This window comes from Thermothelomyces thermophilus, chromosome 3, assembly GCF_000226095.1.
Source record: "Thermothelomyces thermophilus ATCC 42464 chromosome 3, complete sequence".
Taxonomy (NCBI): domain Eukaryota; kingdom Fungi; phylum Ascomycota; class Sordariomycetes; order Sordariales; family Chaetomiaceae; genus Thermothelomyces; species Thermothelomyces thermophilus.
The window spans coordinates 1,799,886-1,826,034 of NC_016474.1; the positions used below are offsets into that span (position 1 = coordinate 1,799,886).

At 57.3% G+C, this 26,149-nt stretch overlaps 8 protein-coding genes across 8 annotated transcripts; 3 read left to right on the forward strand and 5 right to left on the reverse strand.

The window, feature by feature from the left end:
* Positions 1-3,794: 3,794 nt before the first annotated feature.
* MYCTH_2304098 (uncharacterized protein) lies at positions 3,795-7,016 on the forward strand. Its single transcript, XM_003662863.1, has 3 exons — positions 3,795-3,987; positions 4,074-6,212; positions 6,301-7,016. Exons 1-3 carry the CDS (start codon positions 3,962-3,964, stop codon positions 6,506-6,508), a joined length of 2,373 nt encoding a protein of 790 aa, XP_003662911.1. The 5' UTR covers positions 3,795-3,961; the 3' UTR covers positions 6,509-7,016.
* A 1-nt stretch (position 7,017) lies between these two features.
* On the forward strand, positions 7,018-9,259 carry MYCTH_2304102 (uncharacterized protein). Its single transcript, XM_003662864.1, has 6 exons — positions 7,018-7,223; positions 7,342-7,430; positions 7,581-7,601; positions 7,765-7,836; positions 8,082-8,808; positions 8,947-9,259. The coding sequence occupies exons 2-6, from the start codon at positions 7,380-7,382 to the stop codon at positions 9,180-9,182; spliced, it is 1,107 nt and encodes a 368-aa protein (XP_003662912.1). The 5' UTR covers positions 7,018-7,223; positions 7,342-7,379; the 3' UTR covers positions 9,183-9,259.
* Positions 9,260-9,648: 389 nt separating this feature from the next.
* On the reverse strand, positions 9,649-11,668 carry MYCTH_2304104 (uncharacterized protein). The gene is made up of 2 exons (XM_003662865.1): positions 10,901-11,668; positions 9,649-10,769 (listed from the first exon to the last, which is right to left on the reverse strand). The coding sequence occupies exons 1-2, from the start codon at positions 11,301-11,303 to the stop codon at positions 9,670-9,672; spliced, it is 1,503 nt and encodes a 500-aa protein (XP_003662913.1). The 5' UTR covers positions 11,304-11,668; the 3' UTR covers positions 9,649-9,669.
* A 1-nt stretch (position 11,669) lies between these two features.
* Positions 11,670-14,563, reverse strand: MYCTH_2304106 (uncharacterized protein). The gene is made up of 2 exons (XM_003662866.1): positions 14,063-14,563; positions 11,670-14,005 (listed from the first exon to the last, which is right to left on the reverse strand). The coding sequence occupies exons 1-2, from the start codon at positions 14,356-14,358 to the stop codon at positions 11,923-11,925; spliced, it is 2,379 nt and encodes a 792-aa protein (XP_003662914.1). The 5' UTR covers positions 14,359-14,563; the 3' UTR covers positions 11,670-11,922.
* Positions 14,564-15,463: 900 nt separating this feature from the next.
* Positions 15,464-17,238, forward strand: MYCTH_2304108 (uncharacterized protein). The gene is made up of 3 exons (XM_003662867.1): positions 15,464-15,634; positions 15,695-16,762; positions 16,837-17,238. Exons 1-3 carry the CDS (start codon positions 15,559-15,561, stop codon positions 17,037-17,039), a joined length of 1,347 nt encoding a protein of 448 aa, XP_003662915.1. The 5' UTR covers positions 15,464-15,558; the 3' UTR covers positions 17,040-17,238.
* Positions 17,239-17,284: 46 nt separating this feature from the next.
* On the reverse strand, positions 17,285-18,448 carry MYCTH_2126672 (uncharacterized protein; the record flags this gene model as incomplete). Its single annotated transcript, XM_003662868.1, has 5 exons — positions 17,285-17,295; positions 17,377-17,565; positions 17,626-17,685; positions 17,755-17,925; positions 17,998-18,448. The coding sequence occupies 5 exons, from the start codon at positions 18,446-18,448 to the stop codon at positions 17,285-17,287; spliced, it is 882 nt and encodes a 293-aa protein (XP_003662916.1).
* A 914-nt stretch (positions 18,449-19,362) lies between these two features.
* On the reverse strand, positions 19,363-21,568 carry MYCTH_2304109 (uncharacterized protein). Its single transcript, XM_003662869.1, has one exon. The coding sequence runs from the start codon at positions 21,254-21,256 to the stop codon at positions 19,889-19,891; it is 1,368 nt and encodes a 455-aa protein (XP_003662917.1). The 5' UTR covers positions 21,257-21,568; the 3' UTR covers positions 19,363-19,888.
* A 1,643-nt stretch (positions 21,569-23,211) lies between these two features.
* Positions 23,212-25,493, reverse strand: MYCTH_2304111 (uncharacterized protein). The gene is made up of 3 exons (XM_003662870.1): positions 25,174-25,493; positions 24,260-25,080; positions 23,212-24,195 (listed from the first exon to the last, which is right to left on the reverse strand). The coding sequence occupies exons 1-3, from the start codon at positions 25,204-25,206 to the stop codon at positions 24,054-24,056; spliced, it is 996 nt and encodes a 331-aa protein (XP_003662918.1). The 5' UTR covers positions 25,207-25,493; the 3' UTR covers positions 23,212-24,053.
* Positions 25,494-26,149: the final 656 nt, after the last annotated feature.

Here is a 26,149-nt window from a genome sequence, read left to right on the forward strand (position 1 = left end):
CTCTCTCTGCTTCGGTGTTGCAGGCGGGAGGACTAATCTCAGTTTGACGAACAGATTCAAGATTTGGTTACTTTTCTTTTTTTTTTTTTTTCCTTCTTTCTTTTATCCCCTGTTTCTCTTCTATGTTTATTGCATACCTCTTTCTGTTCCCCGTCATCGTTTCTGTCATTGTTTCGATTTCCAATTGGCTTTCGCTGTTGTTTCTCATTTCTAGTACGTTCGATTCTCTCCCCTCCTTCAGAACAAAAACCCTTGAACATAGCAGGCGCTAGTAGTAAGTACTCTTTCAAGTCTCTAGGTAGATAGATAGTCTGGGGTCTCTCCCCTGGGATAGGATGGGATGGGACGGGTTGGTTTGGTCGGTGGGTTAGTCATGATGACGAACCTTTGTTGATACCCTTGGCAGGCAAGAGGAGGAAAACATACTCTGGGAGATTGGAACGCAGAAGAAGAGGGAAAGGGGGTGTTGTTGTGGGCGAGTGGCGAAGATTGACCACAGGAGGAGGAAAGATTGGGCAAGGCTGAGCGAGGACAAATAGGTAGCTAAGTTTCATGGGAGCGGAATGGTAGACTGCTTTTTTCTGAGCTTCTTGTATTGTTGATGAGCAGCTGGCTGTCGCAGCTGGCTGTCGCAGCTGGCTGTCGCAGCTATTGCTCGTGCTGGATGATGTGGGCGCTGAACGCAAATGATATGTTTGCATTCTGGGAGCATTCCAGCCATGCCTGAGATTTGTGTTCGGCCCTGAAGTTGCGAAGCAATCTAAAAAGAACTATGCGGACCTCTTCCTGGCTGACCTGGCACCGTTAGTACTTTGTAGCGACAAGGACTCCCCTCTTTTTGCCCTGTCGTATGGAGCCGGTGGACAGAGAAGCTCACAAGTACGGACGTACTCCAAACTGCGTAGCAGGTACGGAAGTGTTTGCATAGGAGCCTACGCGAGGACCAACACCCCAGCGGCATGGGCCCGACTCGCGTGAGCTTCACGCAAACAACGAAGTAGTTTGTTTGACCTTGGTGAGAGCCGGAATGCAGGGACTGGCACCAGTCGAGGCCAACGAGCTGACGCCACGCAGAGTGATTGTGACCTGTTGATTTTCCCTGCTGTTCTCCTACTTTGCTGGCTCATTCACTTATTTTCACACACATCTCAGGACTTTGTCGTCATGTCGGTGATCAGCTCCGGCTGCCTTGGTATGAAGGCAGGTGGAGAGGTTTGTGGCTGCATTGGGAGCGCGAATGATTGAAGGGCAGCCAACCAAGCACTCCTTCCAAGCCCAAGCAGTGGCCGATTCATAGTACGAGTAGAGACTGGGTTTCAACCCATGTGAACTGCAGATGCCCAGATCCTGGGGCTTCCAGTTGCACCACCCGACTTGTCCCAGATCCTTGGATCATTCATTCAGTCCTGTTGCTGTCCTGTGCTTCGTTCAACTATTGTACGGAACACAGATAGCGTACTGCAAGGACTCTGTAAATGTATCTATGCATTATGTATGTATATACATAACCTGAAGAAAACATGTGCACGAAGATGCGCTTCATCCAGAACCCATGCGCAGTATGCAGGCGGCGCCAACATCCGCGTCGCATCGACGCAGGAACCCCCGAGTCGCGACAGGTCAATGGATGAGCAGCCCGCCTTGACCCCGGGATCTGCTGTGCAGAAGACGACCGACGCGTCGTATACAACAGCCGAACTGGCTCCATTTCCTCCGCCTGCTATTCGAATCGGCTCCCACCAGAAGGTGCGGGATGCTGTTAGCTTCCTGGTCCACCTGGGCTCATCCTGTTTGCTGAGAGGTGCAGGGCCCTAACGACCCATCACTGCAGTGCACATAGTGTAGGAAGGGGAATTCCTTCCGATGCCCTTGCCAGGTCGTGAACAAGGCCAATCGCTGACGAATGCGGGGTCAAATCTTGAAGAGGAACAACCCATGGCGTCGAGAAGTAGACAAAGTCAAAACTGGGAAGTCAGTTGACGGCAGAGATCAGAAAGTAGTGGATGAAAATGCTCGAGATTATCCAACCAAGTCAACCTAATCCGCTGTTTCATACTTGCAACTATTGATGCGTGTTGACGGGAGTTTACCATGCTGCCACTTGAAAGGAGGGGGGAACCAAAGGTTCCCGGCAGGGCAAGAGCTGGCCCCATCAGTACGCTCTCATTTGCTACTAGTAGATTCACTGCATCACAGCAGGGAATCCACACCTTTCAGGCTGTCCCGCCCTCGCTCTTCCCGCCAAAGAGCTTCCAAGGTTACCTCGACGCTGCAGCCTGGTTTCCAGCTCTGCCCCTGCCAGCACACAAAGGCTACCCACCAGCGGTGCCCGCTGATTGGGATTCGATTGTGGCCTTCGCAAGGGGCAATTTGATTCATCCCATTTTGGTCTCACGATGTTCTCGTCGAGCAAAGTCGTGCTTAGGTCGGCCAAGGTCAGGATGGCCGAAATATCTTTGCCGACACATTGCAAATGTTCGAGCCCGGGAAACGGGCAGATAAATCTCAGACGTGCAGCAACACGATGGGGCGGGGTGGTCGAGTCCCTTGCGGATACCCGGATCTCGGAAGCTTTTTAGAGGCTGAATCATCGCATCCCCCATGACCGCCTATTGTTGAATTTCACCACATGCACCCCCCACCAGGGACCGATGAAACAAGTCTCGGCTGGCAACTGGTATTTGTGCCCAATCCACATCGGAACAGCTGGATTCTGGGCTAGGACAGGCGCCTTGGATTCGAGGCGACTGCCTAATACGGCCGAGCCGAGGGGCCGAGCTTCAGCTGCCTTGTGTGAGGTTCATCATTACCTGCCCTTCACACATCTGTGAACATGAGCGATCCACAAGAACGGCCTCTAATTTGGTCCGATTCCTTGATGCAGCGAACTCCGGGATCAGCCCCCATCTCTCTGGCCGTTGGAATTCACGACAGTCCCCAACTGGCGGGCTCGTTTCCCCCCCTGCTGCCTGAGCATTCAAAGCCCTCTTGGTCCACCGCCCCCCACCTGATCTCGCACAAGAGCACGAGGGCGGGACACCAGCCACCATCTGCCAACCGACAACAGTGAATTCCTCCTCTAGCCGCCTTCCTTCAGATACTCTGTACCAGTGAGAACCACTGAGGGCTTGGGGCGGCCGCTGAGCTGCTTTGCTTACCGCCGGGCCCAAGGTGATTGCATTCGCCTAAAAAACCAACTTCAAGAACAACCAGGAGGCTCCTGCTCTTTGCTCCCAGTTTTGGCGACACCTACGGCACATAACATGCCCTGACATTACGGAGTCCATAGTGCATACGTGGATGTACTTGGTTACAGTACGTAAATGGAAATACAACATCGACGTACCCGACCCCATCTCCGCCATTCAGCATCTGCAGGAGCATCCGTGCCGTGCAGCACTTTCCGGCCGCGTCCGCCCAGCACAGACCGACCTGCCCATGGCACAAGTCTTTTCGGTCCCCTACTGTTGACACCGGATCATATCTCGCCGGCCTCGCATTGCGGCATCCTCACATCTGAGCCGCCTCTGTTGAGGACTTGAGCACGACTTCCCTATCTTCCTGCCCCGCACATCGTGTCGAGGTTCGTTCAGATCTGCTCCGCTTCTGTCCCTAGCCCCGCCGCCAGAAAATGCCGTTTGTTGACCTCTGCTCTCACACGGCCCAGGTAAATGTTTGCTGTCGTCCGCACTCGAATGCTAAGCATTGACCGATGAGAATCTACTACGAACGAAGAAGAACACTCAATAAGCACTCGTCTAGACCATTGGCGACTCGACAATTCGTGTCCCTCCCCCACTCTCTATTCCCGCCCGAATCGATCGAATTCCCCGTCACCTGCGATTCGAACTGTGCTCCCAACGTGTATGATCTCGTCGATTTTTTTTCTTTCATCCCATACCGCTCGTATCCTCTCATGCTCTAGCCGGGGTACACATGTTGATAAGGAAATTAGTCTGCTATGACTGCAGATCCGCTTGATTCCAGGTTTGCCCTCTCCAATCTTTGGTCTCCGTGCGCTCGGAGCCCTACTGCCCCCGAGGACTTGTCATGCTGACGATGTGAGCCTTTAGCTCTGGTGATTCAGCCGTTCAACCCCCCACGCCTAAGCGGACCCCGATATCCCCCGTCTTTCCGAGTCCCGTTTTTGAGACACCCAAGCAGAACGACGGACGCCTCGACGAGTCCAGCGGCTGGACTCCTCGCTTTGCCGAAGAGTATTCCGTCTTCAACGCGACCCCGGGCAATCTAAGGGGTTCTCGCAACCCCTTTCCCGACTTTGGCCCCCCGACCCCTTATTCTAGTAGCACGGCCCAGAAGCGGGCCTTGTCCACCGACGGCCTGGGTCTCGGGGTCGCAGTCCATGTGAGCGAGTCCCCGTCGGACCCTAACCTGTCACTGCCCCCTGTCGAGCCGTCCAAGGTTCTGCGGTCATCGCCCGTTCCACGACGAAGTCAAACGTTCGATTCCTCAGGTGCTGCCAGCGAGAACCCGGAATCCGTCGAACAGGCGGCGAAGAAAGCTCGCCGTGGAACCGTTGTCACGGAACCGGCAGGGCAAGCAGTGACTCCTCCTCCAACGGCCCGGAAGGGTGAGCGTAAGCTTGCGCCCAAGCCCGACACTGCCGCCATGCAAAATGATCAGGACTATGGCCAGCAGGCGCACTTCATGGCGTCTGCCCAGCAACAGGGCATGGGCAGCTTCGTGACGACGCAAGGCGACATGTTTGGCTATCCTCTGCCAGCCTCGACGGGCCCCACGCCGTACACGACCCAGAGGCCTTTCTGGGATGCGGACCCTGGCCTCGCTGGTATGGAGATTGACTTCAGCAGCGCAAACGGCGCGGGCGTCTTCCAGCCTCCGACGCCCCAACAGGTTCCGGACCCCGTGGACTGGGCGAGGACCAACCACCTATTACCGGACCAAGGTGGCATGGCCGGGCACGGCGACGTCTCCGCTGGCGCCCATCAGGCTTCCCTTGGATCCCAGCCGCCCATGTCAATGCTGGCGACGTCGTCGGCCGACCAATCCATGTTCGCAGCCAGCTATCCCACCCCGATCGACGACCCCTTCGGGATCAGCGACGCGGGTGGTGCTGTGAACCCGGGCCTGCTGTTCAGCCGGCCTCAGTCGGCGAACATGGACGCCTCCTTCAATCAGCCCATACCGGTGCCGAACCCGAACCCTGCGATGGCTCATAGCGGCCAGATGGATAGCACGGGGCCGTCGGTGTCGAAGAACGCTGAGCAGCGGGCTGAGTTGCGCCGTTCGGCCAGCGCCAAGGATCCGACGCCAAGGAAGACGGACCATCGGGCATTGGCGAGCTCTCCGACAAAGGAGTCCGGCCGTCCCGGGCTCTCTCGGAGTTCCAGCGAGAATAGGGGGAAGAAGACGTTGGGCCGGCCAGCTCTGCCCCCGCTCGCGCCCCGACCGCGCTCTCAGCTGGTGAGCAACGCGGGTGTCAACGCCAACAAGCCGGTCGTATCCCAGCCCCAGAGGCCGAGTGGAAGGTCGTCGCCGTCAAAAAGTGCTCATCATCACCACCATCACCACCGCCTGTCAAGTCTGTCGTCGATCCGGGAAACGTCGGGTCCCGAGATGAGAACACAGGCGACGTTCATGATCGACGCCAATGGCCGTGCGCGGGTAGAGACGACGGTGGTCGTGGTGGAAGAACCTTCCCCGAGCGTTGCGAAACGGCACGGCTCGTATTCCGTGACGAGTCGCCAGCAGTGGGATTCGTCCGACGACGACGACTCGTCGTCAACCGATGATGAGCCAATCATCATCCCCAGCAGGAATACGTCATTTGCGCTCCCGGACCCACGGAAACCAACGACGATCCATCCCTTCCACAACTCGCAACGGAGTATAAGCGACCGTAGTTCCACGTCATACACGAGCTCCCACGGGCCATCCCGGGAGGCTGGCGACAGCGACGGAGAGACGGTGGTGCATGAGCTGACCCCAACACGCAGGGCGTCGGGCGACGCGCTCAGCGAGCTCCGGAAGCTGCGCGAGTCGCGGCAGAAGCAGTCAAACTCGAGGCCGAAGCGATTGGGCTCGAGCTACTATGCCAGCCATCCCTCCACGTCACCCACAACCATGAGCGACTCCAGCCTTCCTACGCCGACGACGGACACGAGGACGCGCGGCATTCGATGTGTCTGCAACCGGACCGGGGCCAGCCGGAACGAGTTGATGATTCAATGGTACGTATCTCGTCTGTCCCAAGGGGCTCCCAGGCCGTCTGCCCGATGTCAGCGGGCCTCGTGAGCTAAAACGGAAGCTATTCACCAGTGAATCTTGCGAAATGTACGTCCACGGCCAATGTGTCAGCATCACGGAGCGGACGATCCCAAGCATCTACATCTGTGCCTTCTGCGCGAATACGCCCAACGTACGAGGTGGGAGGCCTCGAGAGAATGGACGTTTGCCAGGGACAGCGGGGCCTTTGGTGTCAGTCACGTCACCGCTCGCGCACAAGTCCCTGAAATCTTTTCGATGATGAGATGTTTGCCCCAGAAAAAAAAAAAAAAACAAAGAGAAGAGTAAAACTATCGACGAATGCCTACAGCTGCAAACGGAACGCAGCGACCCCAGTTACGATTATGAATGATCTTTCCCCCGATTATTATCACGCAACAACCCAAGAGTGGAGGAAGGGGCCCCTGTTTCCCCCCTGCCGGCTTACTGTCGGGTGGTTCCTTGGATCGAGATCAGGATAGAACAAGATCAAGACCGGCGACGGCCACGCCCCCCTTTCACAGTCAATGCCTAGTGCGTAAGATACCCGAAAGAGACTACCTTATGTATACGATTCGAATGATGAATATGGCGATTACGAAAACTCTTTGATCGCCCGTATCCAGGTGTGCCCTGGGCAATTGATCTCTGAGGCTCCCTGCGGTTCCTTGCGGCAGATCTCGGGAAGGTATTAATCGACTGGAACCCGAACCCCAACCCCGGGCTCCAGAAAGCGGGCTTGCCATCCCGACCGACCCCACGGAGCGCCGACCTCGGAAGGCGGGGTTCGGACGGGTAGTTACATGCCAAAGCAACTCGGGCAGCAAGCCATTTTCACCTTCCTGATTATAATATACTGCATTCTCCTTGTCAAATTGCTTCCTCGGGTGATACCTTGCGGGAACCGGTCTCGCATAATTCGTTGCCTTGTCTGCCTTGGTAAATTATTCCCTGGATTCCGAGACACCCAACCGGCGGTCAGATTCACACTCTCATCTCTGCCCCTCCTTCCCCCCCTCCAAATTATTCCAATTCTTCCCCCGCTTACCCTTTATTCACCACTGCGGTCCGTGGGAGAAGAGCTTCGCCCACCAGAACAGAAGAACACTTTACCGTCAAAGGGGAAGAGCAACATGGCAACACACAACATTGTGGTTTTCGGTGGTGACCACTGCGGTCCTGAGGTAAGATTCCCGCCAAGGAAAGATGCTGCCATTGGCACCCGCACAACAAAGACGCCGAGACCCGGAGGGCCGACGAAGCCCGCCGCCAGGCGCGAGTGGAGGGGATACAAAGACGGGAATTGGTTTTGCTGACAAGGGGTGTTGCTGCAGGTTGTCGCCGAGGCCGTCAAGGTGCGTTCGAACGAAAAAGAAGAGAGAGCATTATTATCCCTACCAGCTGTTGGCATGATTATGTCTTCCAGACGATGCCGCAGCTGCGTGTCCTGCTCTCGACGATGCGAGGACGGAGAACAAAAGGTTCCAAGGCTTACGTTGTTGCTTTGGTGGTGAATAGGTCATCAAGGCGATTGAGACTCACAGCCCCTCGGCCGGCAAGTTCAACCTGCAGGACCATCTTCTGGGTGGTGTAAGTTGAGCACTCCCTTTGTTTTTTCCCCTATTTCTTTTTTTTCTGGAGTCACCGTTTCGGTGTTTGTCGTGGGTCGAGTTCAAGAACATGTGCAAATCCTTGTGCGAGCCTCAGAGTTTCTTTTAGACGAGCATACGGGCAGCTTCCCCTTCGGCAGTGTCAAAGTCGTGCAGTCGGGCGCACCCATTCTTACCACTGCTTGTACCAATCAAGGTCTGGCGGCACGCGGCTGACCTAACCAGGCCTCCATCAAAGTCCACAACACCCCCCTCACCGCCGAAGCCCTCGCGGCCGCTAAGTCTGCCGATGCCGTCCTCCTCGGCGCCATCGGCGGCCCAGAATGGGGTCCCTCCTCGCCCGTTCGCCCTGAACAGGGCATCCTCCAGCTGCGCAAGGAGTTGGGCACCTACGGCAACCTGCGTCCTTGCAGCTTCGCCTCGGAAGCTCTCGTCGAGTCATCCCCACTGAAAGCCGAGGTCTGCCGCGGTACTGACTTTGTCGTCGTCCGCGAGCTGACGGGCGGCATCTACTTTGGCGACCGCACCGAGGACGACGGGTCCGGATTCGCCCTGGACACGGAGCCCTATTCGCGCGCCGAGATCGAGCGCATTGCGCGCCTGGCCGGCTTCCTGGCCCTCGCCAAGAATCCGCCCAGCAAGGTCTGGAGTCTGGACAAGGCCAACGTGCTCGCCACCAGCCGGCTGTGGCGCAAGGTCGTCTCCGAGGTGTTTGCCAAGGAGTTCCCCCAGCTCGAGCTCGGCCACCAGCTGATCGACAGCGCCGCCATGCTCATGGTCAAGAACCCGCGCGCCCTGAACGGCGTCGTGATTACCAGCAACCTGTTTGGCGATATCATCAGCGACGAGGCGTCGGTCATTCCCGGTAGCATTGGTCTGCTGCCGAGCGCCAGTCTGGGCGGGATCCCGGACGGCAAGAGCAAGTGCAATGGCATTTACGAGCCGATTCATGGTATGTTCCTCGTCATTCTCTCGGTTTTTTGTTATAGTTTAAATTTTTTTTTTGTTCTTGCTTCAAGATCGTTTTCACCGTCCTGGTTTACCCCTCTTCCCCGTTTCAACGCACCGAAAGATTGACATTTTCTCCCAGGCTCCGCTCCCGATATCTCCGGCAAGGGCATTGTCAACCCCATTGGCACCATCCTCTCTGTCGCAATGATGCTGCGCTACTCGCTCAATCTGCCCAAGGAGGCGGCCGCCGTTGAGGCTGCCGTCAAGCTCGCCATCGATAACGGCACAAGGACCAAGGACCTGGGCGGTAATGCTGGCACGGCCGAGATGGGCGATGCTGTTGTTGCCGAGCTGGTGAAGCTGCTCAAGGCTTGAGTTGGTCGCTCGACCTCGGCGAGCAATCAGTGAGTTTTGGGAGTGGTAATATGCAACGACTTACATTGGGAAAAAAAAAGAGCAACAAGCTTGATGTGGTTTGGGAAAATGGGAGGCAACAGGGAACCCAGAGGACAATGGCCTTGCTGGCTAATTATGAGTTCGCTAGATAAAACGGCACCGGAGATGGCACTGTGGCGAAATGGAGGCCAGTGCCCGCGTTGAATCCATGCCGCTTTGCTGCGTATTTTTTAAAGGGAATACTCGGTCCGCACCCGCTTTGTGTCCGGGTGTGAATTGTGATCGGCCGGGGCAAGCGTGTCTGGTAGTCTCCGGTTGCCGTTCTTCTTCGGGACGGATTCGACGCCCCGGTTGGATCCGGAAAGGAACAGGTCGAGCTTCTGCAACTCCTCATCATCCCTGCCTGGCTCCACGACCCGGTTGAGCGCGCCGTCGTCGAATGCGATACCGTACCTAGGCCGAGAGGTCAACGCGGCCGCTCCTCCGAGTGAAACAGGCGCGGAGTAACGGACCACAACAGCAGCCCCAACAACCTCGCCTTCTCCACCCTCTCCCTCAATTCAGTGCCCGGCGCTAGGGCGGGTACCTCTCTGACCAGCTCGTCCCAGAACGCCGCCCTCAACCGCTCAGCATCAGAGAAGTACTCAAACCTCCTGCTCCCCGTCTCCTCATCCGTCACCGTCCTCCCCAACACCTCCTCGAGCCCGTACAGTCCGACCCCAAAAGGCAACCACTCCCCCTCCGCCCAGTCCACCAGCCCTGTTAGTGTCAGCTCCGGCGCCTCCTGCCCGTCGTCCTTGTCCTCATCGTACCCTGCTTCTTCCTTTTCTCCCTCGTCATCGCCGCCGCCACCGCCTCCAGCCGACACAAGCAGGTTGCCGCCGCCCACCAGATCGCCGTGCGTCAGCGCCCACGGCAGCCCGTGCTCCACCTCCTCCAGCCAGCCCCCCACCGCCGTCACCGCCGCCACCGCCGCCGCCGTCGCCGCGCCGGGCAGGCCGTCCGCCGCAGCACCCGCCAGCCGCGCCACCGCCCGCCGCAGGCTCCACCCGACCGCCCGCTTGGCCGCCGGCAGGCGCGGCGAGTCGGGCGCCAGGGCGTGCCGGTAGGACGGGGCAAAGTACCGCCGGGCGAGCGCCCGGACGACGAGCTCGAGGCCTGGCGACTGCGCTCCTCCTCCTCCTTCTCGTCGTCGTCGTTGTTGTTGTTGCCGGGTGAGGAGGGTGCTGAGCGGGGTGCCCGGTAAGAGGGAGTGGGTGTAGAGAACCACGGTCCCGCTCGCGCCGTCCTGGTGCTTGTGGGGACAGCGGCCGCCGGGGCCGTGACTGGGCCTGGAAACTTCGTGGCTGCGGCTGCGGCTGCGGCTGCGGTGCTGGTGGGGATGGGAAGAAGAAGATGAAGAAGAAGATGATGATAATGATGATGATGGGGAGGAGGAGGAGGAGGAGGAGGGGGGCGAACAATGAGACGAGCGGGGCCCCCGGAACCGGTACTGGCACTGGCACTGGCACGGGGTGAGAACGCTGTGGAACTCGGTGTGCGGGACGAGGTTGCCGAAGATGGTTTCTACAGTACATGCCCATGTCAGCCCACTAGGGGTGGATCATAAAATACTTGCAAAATTTACTGGAAACATGGGAGAGGAAAGGGCAAAAGGGTCAAGAGAGAACCGACGCGGGGGGGGGGAGGGGGCATACCGGCCGCGGCAGTAATGCAGAGGTCGATCCGGTGGCGTGGCGGGCGGAACTGGAGGATGGTGCCGCTGTGTCTATCGTCGGGAGGAAGGAAGAGAGTGTAGGAACAGCGACCTTGGGGCTCGGCCTCGAGGATGGTAGCTCCGGGGTAGAGCCGCTGGGCGTAGCGGAGGCAGGCGGCGCGGGTGACGGTCGATATTGGGGGTTGCGGTTCGTCCTGGCGGGCGGGAGGAGGTGGTTGGGAAACGGGGTGGTTGGGTTTGGGGCGGCGCTCTACGTGATCTTCGGGCTTGAGAGTGTAAGCGAACAGGTTCATGGCGAGATACTGCAAAAGAAGGTAGACAAGGACGGTTGCGAAGTCCTGGACCGTCATTGAGAAGGAGGAGCAGAGAGCACATGTGGCCATGTGTCGAGGCATATAATACGTCTTTCCACAAGTCCTCTCTTTGTCATGAAGGAGTTGTAGCATCGCAATGTATTGCGAGATATTCCCCAAACGGATGGCTACACCCGCGCGACCGACCAGTCAGCTATCGAGGAGACGTAAGCCACCTGGAACCTCGTGCATGAACGAGACGCGAACTCTTTCCTCTTGCGGTAAGCCGCTCTGCCGGACTGGTCGCCGTGCATTTCGTGACGGCGAATTCACGTGTCAGCCATGTTCCGCTGAGCAGAGAACGGCCACACCAAGAAGGGGGGGAGGGGAGGAAGTACACAAGAGGAGCAAGTGCCACAAGAAATACAGCGGAGATGACTAGAAATAAAAAAAAAAAAAAAGGCTGTCGGACGGACACACCATACTGACAAGAAAACAACTACAATATTAGCAACTACCGCTATTATTCCCGAACCTCATGCATCGAAGAATCATTCTGAATCACCATCCTCATTCCTTCGAGCAGTCCGAGTCGTGGAGGAAACCCGCAGATATGGATTCGTATCTTGCCATACCACCTCCCTCTCCTTCCTAGTGCGATCAATTTCTGTACATTAAAGAAAGAAACGATGCCTTCGACAACGTCGTCTCACGCGTCCCTCTCACCCTCTCTTCCCCTTCCCGCCCCAAACAACCTGTCCAGGCCAAACAGCCTCAGCACCCTCTTGACCGCCCCGCCGACCAAGTCCACAAAGACGAGCCTGAACATGGCCCTGACCCAGTCGGCCCCGTACTTGGGATGAACGGCGGGGACGCCGACGCTGCCAGAATCCGACGTCCTGGTGGGTTCCGGGCCGCTGGTACCGCCGCCGGCGCCACCTGCTCGTTTCCGCAGGTCCTTGGATGTAGACCCGCCTTCATGTTGATCGCGGTCGGCGGCGCTGGTGTCAGTGGTGGCGGGCTTGGATGCGGACGACTCGGCACCGGCGGAAGAAGTAGGAGGTGCCGGTTGGGCCTTGGATGCGTCGTCGCTGGAAGGGGGAGGAGGAGGAGGAGGAGGAGGAGGAGGAGGAGAAAGCCTTGATGCGGCGACTTCGGCGTAGCTCGGGCGCCTGGGACCGGACGGGTGGGGGGCCGCCCTGTCCTTGCCTCTGCCGCCGCCGCCGCTCTCCGGCCGGTGCTCGGCCCGCGGAGGCTTCGGACCCTTAGGCGTGCCCTCGCTGGGGGCTTCGGCCTTGGCGGGTTTCGACGCTGCAACTTCGGCGTAGCTAAGCCGCCTGGGGCCCTGGGATGTGGTCTTTTTGCTTTCGCCAGGGCCCTCGCTGGTCTTGCGGCCGGGTGTGTACTCTGCCTTTGTGGTAACCCCTGCAGACTTCGTTGCTGCAACGCCTGCGTAGCTGACGGGGCTTTCAGTCATCCCTGTGTCTTCCTTCTTGGCTTCCTCTCCGCGTGTCTCGGGACCGGTCTGTCCAGGACCCGGATCGCTAGCCTGCGGAGTCGGGTGCAGCTTGACTTCCTCAATCGAGCGATCCTTATCCTTGCCTAGTTCAACCTCAGCAGACGTCAGATCGGCCGGGCGGCCATCCTTCCACACCGTCTTAGGGGAGGGGGGGGAGGAGCCCTCAGACGACACGACCGAGGCTCGCGGTGACTTGAGCGCCGTAAGGCTCACGCTTTCTCGCAGGGCGATACGTTCGTCCTCGTCACTGGCCGGGATGTTTAGGCGCTTAGGCCTGGGTTTTAAGGGGTTCGAAAACACAACAGCAGGACGGTCGTCGATCTCATCTTCGACTGCTTCTTCGTTTTCCGAGATGGAATGGAGCGAGGCCGTCGCACTAAACGAGCCGATGGAGCCTCTAGGTGTGTTTTTGGAGGCGCGGCGCGTGGTAGGAGATGCGGATTGAGGGTTTACCAGGAGGAAATCACCCGTGATGTCTTCGGTCCCGCGCCGTGACGGATTGACTACCGGACTAGGAGGCTTGCAGCTAAACGAAGCGTGGTCGGCAGGGAGACCGGTTTTGAGCTTTTGAACCCTGTCCATGATGTCTTCTCTGGATGAAGGGAAGTGCTCCAGGGTCGGGTCGTTCAGATCGACGCTGTTAGGGTCAATATCCTCAAACGGTGGCGGCGTTTGAGCTGCGTCGCCCCCTTCCTCTTCGGTCAGCTCGTCGTCCATCTCGTGCATGCCTGCGCACTCGTGAGCGAAGAGCGGTGGCTTGTCGGCGATGGTCCCTTCCTGGTCGTCTGGGAACTCTTCGCTTTGCGGGAGCACTCGAAACGGACGGCCCTCGCCTGCGGGAGGCTCGAGGATGACGACGGTGCTTTGAGTCGTCAGCTGGCGGGCACAGGAAACTTCTCCGAGGGGTGAATGGGAAAGGGAAGCAAGATATACCTGGCGCTTTTCGGGCTTGTTGGAGGCGTCGGCAACCTTTGGCGCAGGTTCGGCAGCATCAGGATTCCGCCTCCCTGCCTCTTCCCCGCGGTTGCGGTTGCCCTCGGGTTTCTCCCGCTCCGGCACTTCCTCGTGGAGGAGCTCAGCGGAAGAATCGGCTACTTCGGCAGCGGTTCTCGCAAATATCGGGGTACCCGTGCGAGAACGGCCGGCGGAAGCCTGCTCGGCGGGAGGTTCGAACTGCTTCGCAGCTACCTTGGCGTACGACAAGCGGCCAGCGCCTCGGGATTCCCGTCTGTCTCGGGTGCCCTCCCGGTCTTGGGCTTGGGTGGTTGACGCCCTTTGGATGTCAGCACACATTGGGATGTTGCCGCGCGGCATAGCAGGCCACACTTACTCTTCCTGAGTCCCTACTTCCAGCACGTGGTTCGTATTGCCAAAGCTGTCTGTCGTAGTCGGCCCGTCGTCCTTCAGAACCCATTCCCCATCGCCAACGCGAAACTTATACTGGATTCTGGAGCGCGGCTCCGCGCGAATCTCCTTTTTGAAGTCATATTCCCCGTCCTGCCTGGCCATATGATCCATCTCCTGGGGCTGCCATGGAGGGTCCGAAAAGGTGCCTGCGACGTAGAGCGGCGGCTGGGTACCGGGCTTGTGGTAGGTAATGACGGTAGAGACCAAGTTCTGCGCCATGTTTGGCAGACGATGGGACTGAGGAGAATGGGCGTGGGATGAAGGTTGAACGGATCACCCCAGGCGAAATCGAGGGCAAACGCCCGCAGGCTGCACAGAACTGTGTTATAGAGGCCGACGGGAGGGGACGTATTGATCTAACAAGAATGGAAGATCAGAGGTCGATGTCGAGGTCAGGTCGGCAACATGTGTCACCTGCGATGGTAATTGCGATGGTTGATGCTTTCAAACGATTGATCACGCCACGTCGGGTGCCGGTCGTAAGAGTCGGGAATTATCGTGTGTAATGGCGGGAGCCAAGTTGCACAGCAGAAGGACGAGAGAGCAACAATCACGACCATGCCCCGGCGAAGTTGAAGAATCGATCGGCAAGGGGTGGAAAATTCAACCTGGTTTAGGAAGGTTTGACGGTCAATGTGGGATGTACCGCAGAGAAGAAGCTTTGATCAGGAGCCCGAGGTGATAAATGGCGTTGCAGCCAGAGAATTGCCAGTCGCGGCAGCCTCCCCAAGTACGCCTATTAGGGACTCGAGCGTTGTTAGTGGGGATTGTCCGCAACATATTTCCAACATTGTGTGCAGCTGCTGTACAGTATCCGTCTGGTCTAGATGGTGGCAAGCAGGGTCGATGACGGAACTGACTTGAGCTTCCGAGCTGCGTCTTCGCAATTATGTACATATTACATAGTAGGCTTGCCAATTGGGAAGGACAGAGGCTTGACAGAAGTGGAGAAGCAGCTCGGCTGGGCCGCCCCTCCTACCCTTGGCGCGGGGATCACCCCACCGGAATAGCGTCATGATGCTTCGCAGGCACGGAGGCGGTCTTGAGTGGCAATACTATTATGCCGCCATTGACCGCCAAAATTGATCGATCGCTGGGTCGATGGAGAGAAGTGGGTTTGTCCCGCAGTCGCCAAGTGCCAACCTACTTTTGGCGAGCATCTCCGTCGCACAACCCTTTCCCAGCCTTTGGACTATCGTACTGCTCGGACGGCGACGGCATCCTCCACACGGTCTGGTCAACCGATTCGTGAGCTACAAGCCTCCCTTCCTTCCGCCACAAACGACGCCCCTGTTCAGTTTTTTTTTTTTTTTTTTTTTTTTTTTTTTTTTTTTTTTTTTCAGTTCCGCCCTGTCAAGGCACCGTCGGGCCTCCCCTCCGAACCGACCCGTCGCAAACCGGGAACACGTCGATCCAACCATGGCAGGCCTTCCGCCACACACCATTCATGTAAAACGGAAACGTGGCAACGATGAAGACGCTGTCGAATTTCTGCGTTAGTACCCTGCTGTTCCAACCCCCCCTTCACCGGGTGCTGACCCATCGCCACCACTAGGCCTCGAGGAGTCCAAACGATCGCGCTCGAGTGAGGAGGGTGGCTGGGTCTATCAGCTCAAGCAGACTATCGGCACACGCACCGGTCCAGCGGTTGAGCCTTCGTCTCCGGGAATTCCAGTGATACAAACAAGTCGAGCAGGCGATGAGAATCGGCGGCCCAAGCGCCCGCGCCAGCAAGGTGAGCCTCCTGTGAAGGACGATGCCACAGCACCAGGAGCCGCACCAGCACCGTCCGCGGGGCCTGAGAACACAGCGCCAACCACGAGTCATCCGGCCCCTGACCGCATACGCCGTTTCCACCTGTCAAAGTCCCACTCGCCCCAGCCGGCTGCTGGCGTGTCCAAGAAGCGTGCGGTGCCCGCTGTGTTTGTCGAGCGGGGCGCAAAGAAACATCGGGAGACGCTGAAGGCTCTGATCCAGGAACATGGCGTGGCCCCGACAGGGCAATCGAAACCCGTGGATAGCTCGCGGCCCCCGGAGCCCTCGGAGCCTCGAAATGGAGAGACGCCTGCCGTCCAGCAGCCCAGCCCGGTCAAGTACAAGCGGCCAGGTACCAGGGCCTGCACTCAGGCCGCCAAGAATAAGACGCTTCCCCCGTCCATGCAGCAGCGAGAAGACATTGATATGGACGAACTTGCTCGAGCCATGGACAGCTGGACAGTCGAAGAGATCAACAAGAACCTAGATAGGGTGAAAGCAGAAAGCACCACCTCAAAATACAGCCCGGCCACGTCGCGCTTCAAACCGAAAGCGCCAAAACTGCGCTATTTCGAGCGCCATCCCGAGTCTGTAGCTGCGAAACAGCGTGGGGATGCCGTATCGCAGGCGCCATCCGGAACCGCGGCCATGAGCGTGGACGCCGCAGCAGAAGACACGACCGACGAGGAAGACTACGTGCTGGAGACGTACGAGCGTGTTCCCGCCGAGCGGTTGCGAGAGCAGGCGGTGCCGTCGCATCGCGTCGGTCTTCTGGTGTTCGATACCGAGCCCGACATGGTCGAGTTCTTTTACGGCACCGAGGGCGACAGCGATGACGACCTGCCGGAGGACGAAGAAGATGAGAATGGTAGGTGCAGTTGTCTGGACTTAGCCGCGCTGTTCTTTTCCCCGTCTTCTTCCTTTAGCTGATTAGTTGTCCAGCGGAAAACTACTACACGGCAGACTATCCGGAAGAGGAACTCGACTGGGACGACGAATTTGACCGGAATCCGTACACCTATACAACACAAAATGACTCGGATAGGGAGGAGTACGATTTGCGATACTTTGACGACGAAGACAACTGGCACGACGACGAGCAGTACGGCAGCTTTGCTAGGCGAAGTGAAGAATGGCGGCCGTAATCGAAACAAGCCAGCGTCGTAGGCGACCATACCGTCGTAGGCATGACGTTTGCTTCGCTCCTAAATGCATAGCCAAGTGTAGCGCTCGGTGACTCTTGCTTTGCACATGGTTACACTTCGGAGACTACGATTCCCCCCTTGGCTCGCGCTAAACCCTAGGAAGCTCTATACTCCCTAAACCTTCTATAGCGCCTCCTACTCGCAAATAGTAGCTAGTTTTTTAGGGTCTAGACAGACCTACGCCCCTACCTCGACGCTATAGCCAAGGTATTTAACCTCCTTTATAGTAAATATATACTAAGGCCTTCCAGCGTTTCGAGGGACGCAGCACCCTCACTCTGGTTAATATAAGCCGGTTCCGGCTCTTGTTGAGTTTGAGCCGGAACCGGCTCACGGCGAAAATATGCCCGCAAGCGGGCAAAGGAGGGCCGGGCAAGGGGAATCAAGGAAATAATTGCTGCGATGCCAGAGACGGTATCGCAGACGGCGGCCCAGATCTCCAGAAAGGATATGATATTTGGTCTGACTAGAGAATTGTCGCAGGAGGGCCGGGCAAGGGGAATCAAGGAAATAATTGCTGCGATACCAGAGACGGTATCGTAGACGGCGGCCCAGATCTCCAGAAAGGACATGATATTTGGTCTGACTAGAGAATTGTCGCAGGAGGGCAGTGGTTTACATTGGGGACCAGTTTTTATGGTGAGCTGCGCCGTACAGTTGTCGTCCTGCGCTGGCGGCCTTCCAGACCGGAGGCACAGGTCCTTGTCCAGCATGTAGGCGATCCGGAACGCCCGTTTGCGCTGCTCGATCTCGATGGGGTTCAGGTTGAAATTGGTCCCGCGCTTGTGGAGGTGCTTGCTTGCTTGCTTGCTTGCTTGCCCGCTTGCTTTCTTGCATGTGTAGAAAAGATCAACATCGCTGTATTGGTGGTATCAACGCCATGCCGCTCCCGCCGCACTGAAAGAGATGCATTCACTAGGCATCTGCTCGACGATCCTCTGCACCGAGGTCTCATATCCTGCAGGGTCATGATATTGCCAAATGGCCGGCGCCATGTGCAGGCATCGCAAAGCCCAATATGGGAGAAAGCCGCCGGACTCGTACGGGACTCCGAACACGACTGGAAGCGCTGAGGCTTCCTCTTCACCTTCAATGTCCGGTCGTTTAACATTATATTGAGCACTATCGAGGACTCTAGCCCCAGCCTCGTGCAGCAAAACGGGAATGCCGACGTGGTGATACCTCGTGTCGTCAATACTGTATTTGGGGCGGCTGGCGGGCAACTTGACCGGCAACGCCTGTGTGAAGCGGTCCGGGATGGTCGGAATAGGGTCACCGTCCATCTCGACGCGGTAGAGGAGGACGTTTCTTACGCCCTCCATCCCCGTCAGCCCCTGCTGCGGGGCCATCATCCGCGCCTTCACCGAGCCGCTCCCCGAAGCGTGTATTTATTGTCACTACCTCCCCGTGTCGGGATTGGGTAATTTGCGCGCCTGCTGCCTTCCTTGGATGTAGTAGCCGTTTCTCAGGCTCCTTCTCCGGGGTCGAGCCCTAACCCTCCGTTACCCGTTGTCACCACGGCTGGCCAAGACCCAGCCGTCGAAAGTTGATAGGGCAGAAATTTGAATGAACCATTATCGTTTATTTGATAGTTAGTATGTACCTTACTATATGGATAACCGTGGTGATTCTAGAGCTAATACATGCCAAAAATCCCGACTTCGGAAGGGATGTATTTATTAGATTAAAAACCAATGCCCTTCTGCTACAGCTCGGGGGCTGCAATCAGTACAGCTCTGGAAGGCTGCAAACAGGTACGACACCACAGCGGTATTCGCGCCGTGGGCGGCACTCCTGGACCAGCTGTTACGGTCTGCAGAAGTAGGTGATAAAAGCGTTGATTGTTCCAAGTGCCAGAGGCACTTGGAGGTGCTGTCTAAATACATGTCAACACCCTGGCTTGTCATCCCTGTTGGTGGGTCAGCCAGATCTGACCCACTGGCAGTCAAATACTGTAACACCTTCGGGGATCTCTGGTGATTCATGATAACTTCTCGAATCGCACGGCCTTGCGCCGGCGATGGTTCATTCAATTAAATTGCCGCGATCATCGAAGACAGAGGCGGAAGGGAGCCCTTTCGAGTCCTGGGTCGGCGAGCCTTGGGCGGGAGCAGGAGTGACCATGATGTGCCGTGTAGTCTCAAGAGAGACGATCAACCGCCCTGCATAAGATACGGTCAGCGTTTGTTGTTACTCGTGCGCACCCCGGCACTCGAACGTTCAGGAAAAGATACTTTAAGATTATTAGAAATATCTAAAAGAATAAATATATTATATTAAACTTACCTATATTAGTTTATCTATCTTTTTAAGATCCCGAACGCCGCGCCGTGCTATCCATCACCTATCAGCCCAAAGCCATGAAATGCATAATCTCAACCAACACCAACCCATCTTTACCCAGAAAATTCGCCGTAGAAAAAAATTGACCAAGAGAAAGCAGCCGGATACCGGCAAGGAAGACAGACTGTGTCTCCCATAACGGTCGCTTAATATAGGGACGAGTACGTTCGTGAAGAGAAAAAAAAACACCTGAACCCTAAAAGGAAGAGGAATATAGGCAGGATTGCACTGTGTCAGTGATCATCCTCCAACAGTGCCGACTGGCATGGGGCGTTGACAGCATGGACATCATGAGGTGCGTTCTGCAGCTAAATCAGATAGACAAGACAGAAAGAGAAGGGTTAAAAAAGTATAGGCACAGATGGGGCCATCGATATGAAGGCCGTGTAAAGCGTTTCGGATCCCGGGGTGGAACCCGCCGGCCGGAAGGTCAACTCAGACGTGTATCATCCTCCGGCGCTCCCGCATCGCTCGGGTAGCGAGCCACTCCTCTCTCTGCCGGCGCCGTCTTTCAGCTGCGCCCTGTCAGAACGGCTCCCAATACCAGAGAAGGACGAGAAAGAGGAAAGGACGGTGGGTGGGGAGATTGTGGGAAATGGGGAGAAGGATGGTTGGGGGGGGGGGGGGTGGTTGGAGATGATGCTGAAGGGGATGCACGTGTACTCACCCGCGCCGCTCGCCGCGACTCGATGCTCTTCCCGCACCCAGTCGTTCCTCTCGTCCAACAACTCCTCGGGAAACCGCTCCGTCAGCGAGATCCTCGCGCTGCGGCACTTGACCATCCGCGTGCGGTACGCAACCCCTCTGTACAGCTTGTACCACTCCCTCGGCCTCCCGGAAGACCCTCCCGACTCCGAGCCTCCTTTCGCCCCCTCATCCACTAGTCCACCCGAAGGAGAAGAAGAAGAAGAAGAGAAGGAAGAGAGACAAAAGGATGAGGAAGACGGCGAGATCGGCCCGGGCGACGCAGGTGGCGTCATCTGCGCAAGCTCGCCCGCCTCCTCTTCGGGGTCAACGAGCACCAGCAGCCCGTCGGGCGTCACGACGGGCAGCTCGAGGTTGGTGCGGTAGTAGGCGCACTGGAGGCTGCCGACGCTGCGCTTGAGGGCGGGCCAGCGCGCCATGAAGGCGTCGCGGACCTCGGCCCAGCATAGCCCGAGCTCGACGCGGTGGTAGATGACGAAGGCTTCCTGCTCGAAGGTGAAGGGCTGGTTGTTGCGTTTCGGCTTCGGGGGTCCCGCCGCCGTCTCGCAGGGGGCGGCGGGAGCGGGCTGGCGGATGGCCGCTGCTTCGGGCCTCCTCGTAAGGCTGTTGTTGGGAGGCGGATGGTGTTGGCGGGGCTGGGGGCCCGGGTCTGACAGGGTCGAGCCGCGGCGCAGACGCGCCTGCTGCTTGGTGGTGCGTCTTTGGCGGTCGCGGTCGCGGTCAGCGCAGGGGATGGATGCCCTTCGCAGGTCGACGGGTCTGGATAGGGGCGGGAACTGCGTGTACTGCTGCGACGCGGACCGGGAGCGGGGTGGCGACGCTGACCAGGTCGGGAATGCACCGGGAAAGAAGGTCGGGGAGCAAGGGATAGGGGTTGGAAACATTGGCGGGAGGATGGTCGGGTACGACTGTTTCTGGGACGGAGGTTGGGATGAAGGCGGGGATGGCGGTAATGGGACGTCCCTCAGGAGATCAGAGATTGGGGGGAGCCGCTGGTTGGTACGGATGACCAGCGAGTCTCCTGACCCGAGGGTCTGACACCCGTGAGGCAACATTGGCTGTCGCAATGGAACGTTTCTCTCCGCCGGCCTGATGGAGAGGCTCGACATGGTCTCGCAGAACATGATCCTTCTGTTATTGGCGAGTGTAGAACAGTAGTCAGGTATTGGAGGAGCAGGCGCGGGATGGATACAGTCAGCCTGCCGCCAGCTTTAAATAAGTGGCAGAATATAGAAGGTCGAACAGCTCAAGGATGGCGTACACCGGGATCCTTCAAGGGAACCCGCAGGCCTTTATAAAGATACAGGGGCGCAGGAACAGCAGAGGAGGCGAGGTAGCACGACCGGCGATTCCCCCCCCGGCCTCTTGGGCTACTGCTCCGCGTTGATGGAGATATTCTCCACTGCATCTGGAGTACTTAGTAGCGCAATCGACAATGTAGTGTAGTGGCTATTATTTCCTAATTATAGCCTCTAAGCGAATTTGTGCGTCCCATTGAGAGGGGGTGGCGAAGAGGGGGGGGGGGGGAAGGGGGGGCAGAGAAGGCGGGAAGAATAGAGGTTCCTGCGCTTGGAATGCCGAGCTCTAACCTGAGATTGGCGAGTTACCATGGAGCGGGCAAGCCTCGTCGAGCCTCCCAAGCTGTGGAGGACGGCGGTCGCTCTAGGGATAAGGGTTGATCCCTGCTCTTCCAGCCTCCCAAGGGTCCCAGCAAGCAGGAAGCGAGGGGGGTGTGGGTGGGTCAGTTGTGCGGCTCGATGATATTCCAGGAGGACTTCTCGTCCCGCTGTAGGTATCTGCTGCAGCCTTCATCAAAACCTGGTGTTTTGTGGCGTGAGTGTTGATGCAATGGCGCAGGCGGCACTCGGCACCCGGGGAGGAGGGGGGATGTGATCGTCTACGCAGTAGGCGGTCCAGACGTCAAGGTGTTAGTGTAGGAAAAAGCTTGAATGATGCGCAGGGCTAGCCAGGAGCATCCAGATACTACGCACTGAGTACCTCCTTCCTATCACCGGGCAAGCGGCGAGCCCGTTAGTGCGCTCCTAGCGACCGAGCAAAACCGAGGCGCGGAAGATGGGTCTCTCGTCAACCTCCACTGCTTGTAGCTCTCGCGACTCAAGACGGCAAACCGGGTCGAAGCCGCGGTACTGGGGCCTCCACGCAGCTGGGACCCGGGCAACGGTGTCCCCTGCAGTCGGGATCAATCCTCAGAGCCAGATCCAACCATCACCAAAATAGCAGTCCACAACCCTGACTTCCCTTGAATTCGGGGGTTTCGCGCTCGTCCGCAAAGCGGCGACGTCCGCACCGGCAGGCCGGTCTTGAATCCTGAAACTGGCCATACTGTTGTCAAGAAGAGGGTTGGGGTTGCACTGAAACAGACAACAGTCGAGTATTGAACTTGTTGACATTGTCGTAGCAGAAATCTAGGTTGGGACGAACCGAGCCCAGGACGGGAAAGATGAACCAAGTAGTGCGATCAGATCTGAGGTCCGAAACGCTTTGTTTGTCTGCCTTTGGAGCTCGGGGAAACTGCAGGGAATAATGAGCCGTATTCGCAGGAAGCGAGAGCGACGGAGGTGGTGTGGATGGCCTTTGCCGTGATTGGCTCGAGTTTTCAGACCCAGATCGGTAGATCGTTTAGTCCATGCCACGACGGGCTAGCGCGCTTGTCAAAGTGGGGAATTGCTCCACGCCACCTACGAGTACACTACACTACTCCTGTGTACTCGTAGATCTGGAAGCCACGCATTGTCCCAGCCGGAACCATCTTGCATGAATAGTCTGAACGAATCATGGCGCCGAGGCTGAGAAGTGTGAACAGAGCCAGGCCCCAATACGTTTGTTCTTTCTGACAGACAGAAGTTACAGTCTGAGAAGGATGAAAATTAAGGTTTTTGCTCGATCCGTAGGACGGGAATTCCTTCCTCCACCCGGCCCAGGCCTTCAGGCAGGTAACTTCCGCAGGACCGATCGGCGAGCGGAGAATTTGACATGGAAGGTGCTGCCTTTCATTCAACCTTGATCATCTGCGGATCACCTGGCATCTCACCTGCCTAATGGGAAGTACTGATTATCGGTGGGTCAGATTCTTCTCCCCGCCGTCGATGGTATAAGCCGCCCGAGCCTTGACTTGGGTTCAGACGCCGGGCGCCACTCGCGCCTTATGAAGTTCTAGGCTACAGATCTGTGGCCTCCACTATCGTGCAAGGAATGATCCTGAGCACATCCTTGTCAAGTCGTATACATTGTACAGACGTGCATACCTAGGTATGTACCAGCTCAAATCGCGCCTTTTGAGACCAGGCATGTGACCTTGATGGGAGTGTGGCACCCAAGACATTTCGCCATGCTCTTTGCTGCTTCGGCCCCAGATGGGAAAAAAAGAAAATGCCTTGTGTGGTGCTGGCTTAACGTCTAGGGAGACTGTCTAATAGGACCCCAGGAGACACTCAAACACCATTGTTGTCGAGCTCCGCCAGCTCGCCGAGGTTCATTAACCGAGTAAACTATCCAACCCCACCGCTTCTACACAACACCAGACTACACCACCGTGTATACTACACAGAGGAGCAGTTCGTTGGACCTGGCATGGATCCGGGAAGGCTGTCATCTATGCACTGTCAACGCTGTGACGGTGCCGAGGCCGGCATTCCAGCCTTTCCAAATCGACTTCCTCAACTTCACGAGGAGGGCAGAGCCGCGCATCTTGCATTCCAGTGTCGCGACTAGCACTCCTTGACGAGCTCATGGTTCTTAGCCTCGGTGACTTCACCGGAGGGATGCGTTCATACTCGGTGCGCAAACCGTCGCAATTGCAGACTTGGGTATTTCCCGGACATGGGCACGCCAAGTACATCCCTCAAGGGGCACATTGTCCGCACCAGACGGTGCTTCCCGGCCGCGTTATAATTTGCCCCGGGGACTATCCGCTTGGGCTCCGTGCGCCTTTCTTTCGCCATTTGAGGTGGGTGGCATTCGTGTTGTAGTATCGAGCATGCCATGGCCCGTCACCGTGTCCTTGAATGACTCGTCGCCATGAAACGACCTGTTTTCCAGCATCAGTGGGGTTCATTTGTACAGTACGTCAGGGGGGTTTCAGGGCTCCTCACCATCCACGCTCTTCTCCGAGCCTAAGATGGGTACAATCGCTGTTCAGCTCGCAGTCCCAGCCCCCGGACACCCCTCGTCCGCTTTTCCAACCGGCCACCGCGCCGTCCTCGCTGCGACGATCGGCATCGCGTCCAGCCGTGCCCTCCATCGCGGAGCCAACACCCCTCTCCTCGGCTCCCAAGTCCTGCCGGCGTCGTCGATATGCACTTAGCCCGCAGGTGAAGCACTTGAAGTCGTCTACCTCAAAATTGTCCGGCATGTTCCCGGTCAAGACACGCCCCAACGCGATGATGACAGCGGCGTGCGTGCACAACAAGATTGCGCGTACGCCATCCCTGTCACACTCGGCGATCACCGCCTCCATTACTGCCGCCACGCGGTCATGTAGCTCCTCGATGCTCTCGCCCAGTCGGTTCGGCGTTATCGCCGGGCTATAACTCGGATCGAGAAGGCCCGGGAACAGCTCCTCAAGCTTCCCGAGGCTCGCAGGGACCGGGTGTTCAAAATCGGCCGAGCCGTACCACTCGCCGAGCCCGGTCTCGCCCCGAATTCTCAGGTGCCCCGGCTCACCTCCAGCCCTCGACGACGCCGCCTCCTGGGCCTTGCGGACAAAGGGTTCAACAGTCTGTAGGCATCGATAATACAAGCTGGAGTACACACGCTCAATGGGCGGGTCCACGGCTAACAGCCTCGCCGCCAGTTCGTTGGCCTGGTCGACGCCATGCGCCGTCAAGGCCGGGTCGGCTGCTCCGCCCGTGGGAGACCTGAGATAGTTGGTGTAGTTGCCGTTTGACGGGTCAACGAGCCAGTTGGATCGGAACTAATCACGGTCAGCCATCCGTCACTGTGGTAATGTGAAGTCAAGCTCGACGGTCGAAACGACGGGTAAAAAAAAAAAACGAGGGCAACGTACTCCATGGCGGGTAACGTAGATTACCTCCAGCATGGCTGTTGCAAGGCGGATTAGGTCAGCGTCTGAAAATGAAGCCCCTCTTCCGTTGTACCGAACGATCGGGTAATGCTTGGGAAGGCTCGCGACTGATTGATATTGTACGGGATAAATTCCGACCAATCGTTGACTGTTGCTGCGTGAGAACTCGTGGATGTCAATGCAGGTTGCGGTAGGAATGCAGGCGAGACATGGTCCAACTTCGTTCAGCTCGGCAGGAGTTCGGCCTTGCGAGACATAAACTAGAAGAGACCTCCATATGTACGTGAACACGAAGCATGGAGCACATGTCAACTGGGGAAGGGCGGGGTGGGAGGAGTGTAGTGTAGAGTGTCTGTACCTACGTACGAGTTGAATGTGGGTCAAACGTGCAGACTCCAGATGTAAGCAGGTCCCTTCGTTTGTCCCCGAGTCTTTACGCTTCCCAGTCGTGGCCTTGGGAGGTGACTCGGTTGACTCGGGAAACCGTCTCTTATTGTTTGGTGAGTCGACTATGCGGCCCGATGTCAATATGCTCCCTTCTTCACTCCGTGCGGTGGCGGGCTGTGTTCCTGTCACCCAAAGACGAACTCAGTGACAAAGTCTCCGAAACACCAAGCCCCAGTAACTTGGCCGTCTTCTCTCTCAAGTTTAAGCGATAGCAGTTCTAGAAAAATTTAGGGAAAAGAGGTGCGAGCATTTGTCTGCAACACGAACTGAAAAGCGACTGGTTTGCGAACTTTATTTTCGATAGCGGTTCCTTCACGACGAAGTTTGTTTTCTCAGGCTGCCAACTGTGAAGAGACAGAAAAGAAAAAAATAAAAAGCAAATGAAATGAGGCGAGCTCCCAGGCCACTTTCCGGAATAAAAACAATATGAAAGAGCATGGCCCTACACTAGCGTTTTAATGTGTAGTCGGGAAGGAGTGTAAGTTCGGGTGCAGTAGCGGGGATACCGAGG

Bases quoted from the DNA above. Each gene is read 5' to 3' on its own strand.
- MYCTH_2304098 (XM_003662863.1), top strand. From the start codon at position 3,962: ATGACTGCAGATCCGCTTGATTCCAG. The intron at 3,988-4,073 runs GTTTGCCCTCTC...GTGAGCCTTTAG, and splicing joins GCAGATCCGCTTGATTCCAG to CTCTGGTGATTCAGCCGTTC. The intron at 6,213-6,300 runs GTACGTATCTCG...GCTATTCACCAG, and splicing joins AACGAGTTGATGATTCAATG to TGAATCTTGCGAAATGTACG.
- MYCTH_2304102 (XM_003662864.1), top strand. From the start codon at position 7,380: ATGGCAACACACAACATTGTGGTTTTCGGTGGTGACCACTGCGGTCCT. The intron at 7,602-7,764 runs GTGCGTTCGAAC...GGTGGTGAATAG, and splicing joins TTGTCGCCGAGGCCGTCAAG to GTCATCAAGGCGATTGAGAC. The intron at 8,809-8,946 runs GTATGTTCCTCG...ATTTTCTCCCAG, and splicing joins CATTTACGAGCCGATTCATG to GCTCCGCTCCCGATATCTCC.
- MYCTH_2304104 (XM_003662865.1), bottom strand. From the start codon at position 11,303: ATGGCCACATGTGCTCTCTGCTCCTCCTTCTCAATGACGGTCCAGGAC. The intron at 10,770-10,900 runs GTATGCCCCCTC...CATGTACTGTAG, and splicing joins CTGCATTACTGCCGCGGCCG to AAACCATCTTCGGCAACCTC.
- MYCTH_2304106 (XM_003662866.1), bottom strand. From the start codon at position 14,358: ATGGCGCAGAACTTGGTCTCTACCGTCATTACCTACCACAAGCCCGGT. The intron at 14,006-14,062 runs GTAAGTGTGGCC...TGACATCCAAAG, and splicing joins GAAGTAGGGACTCAGGAAGA to GGCGTCAACCACCCAAGCCC.
- MYCTH_2304108 (XM_003662867.1), top strand. From the start codon at position 15,559: ATGGCAGGCCTTCCGCCACACACCATTCATGTAAAACGGAAACGTGGC. The intron at 15,635-15,694 runs GTTAGTACCCTG...CGCCACCACTAG, and splicing joins AGACGCTGTCGAATTTCTGC to GCCTCGAGGAGTCCAAACGA. The intron at 16,763-16,836 runs GTAGGTGCAGTT...TTAGTTGTCCAG, and splicing joins GGACGAAGAAGATGAGAATG to CGGAAAACTACTACACGGCA.
- MYCTH_2304109 (XM_003662869.1), bottom strand. From the start codon at position 21,256: ATGTCGAGCCTCTCCATCAGGCCGGCGGAGAGAAACGTTCCATTGCGA.
- MYCTH_2304111 (XM_003662870.1), bottom strand. From the start codon at position 25,206: ATGCTGGAGGTAATCTACGTTACCCGCCATGGA. The intron at 25,081-25,173 runs GTACGTTGCCCT...GACCGTGATTAG, and splicing joins TCTACGTTACCCGCCATGGA to TTCCGATCCAACTGGCTCGT. The intron at 24,196-24,259 runs GTGAGGAGCCCT...GCTGGAAAACAG, and splicing joins CTCGGAGAAGAGCGTGGATG to GTCGTTTCATGGCGACGAGT.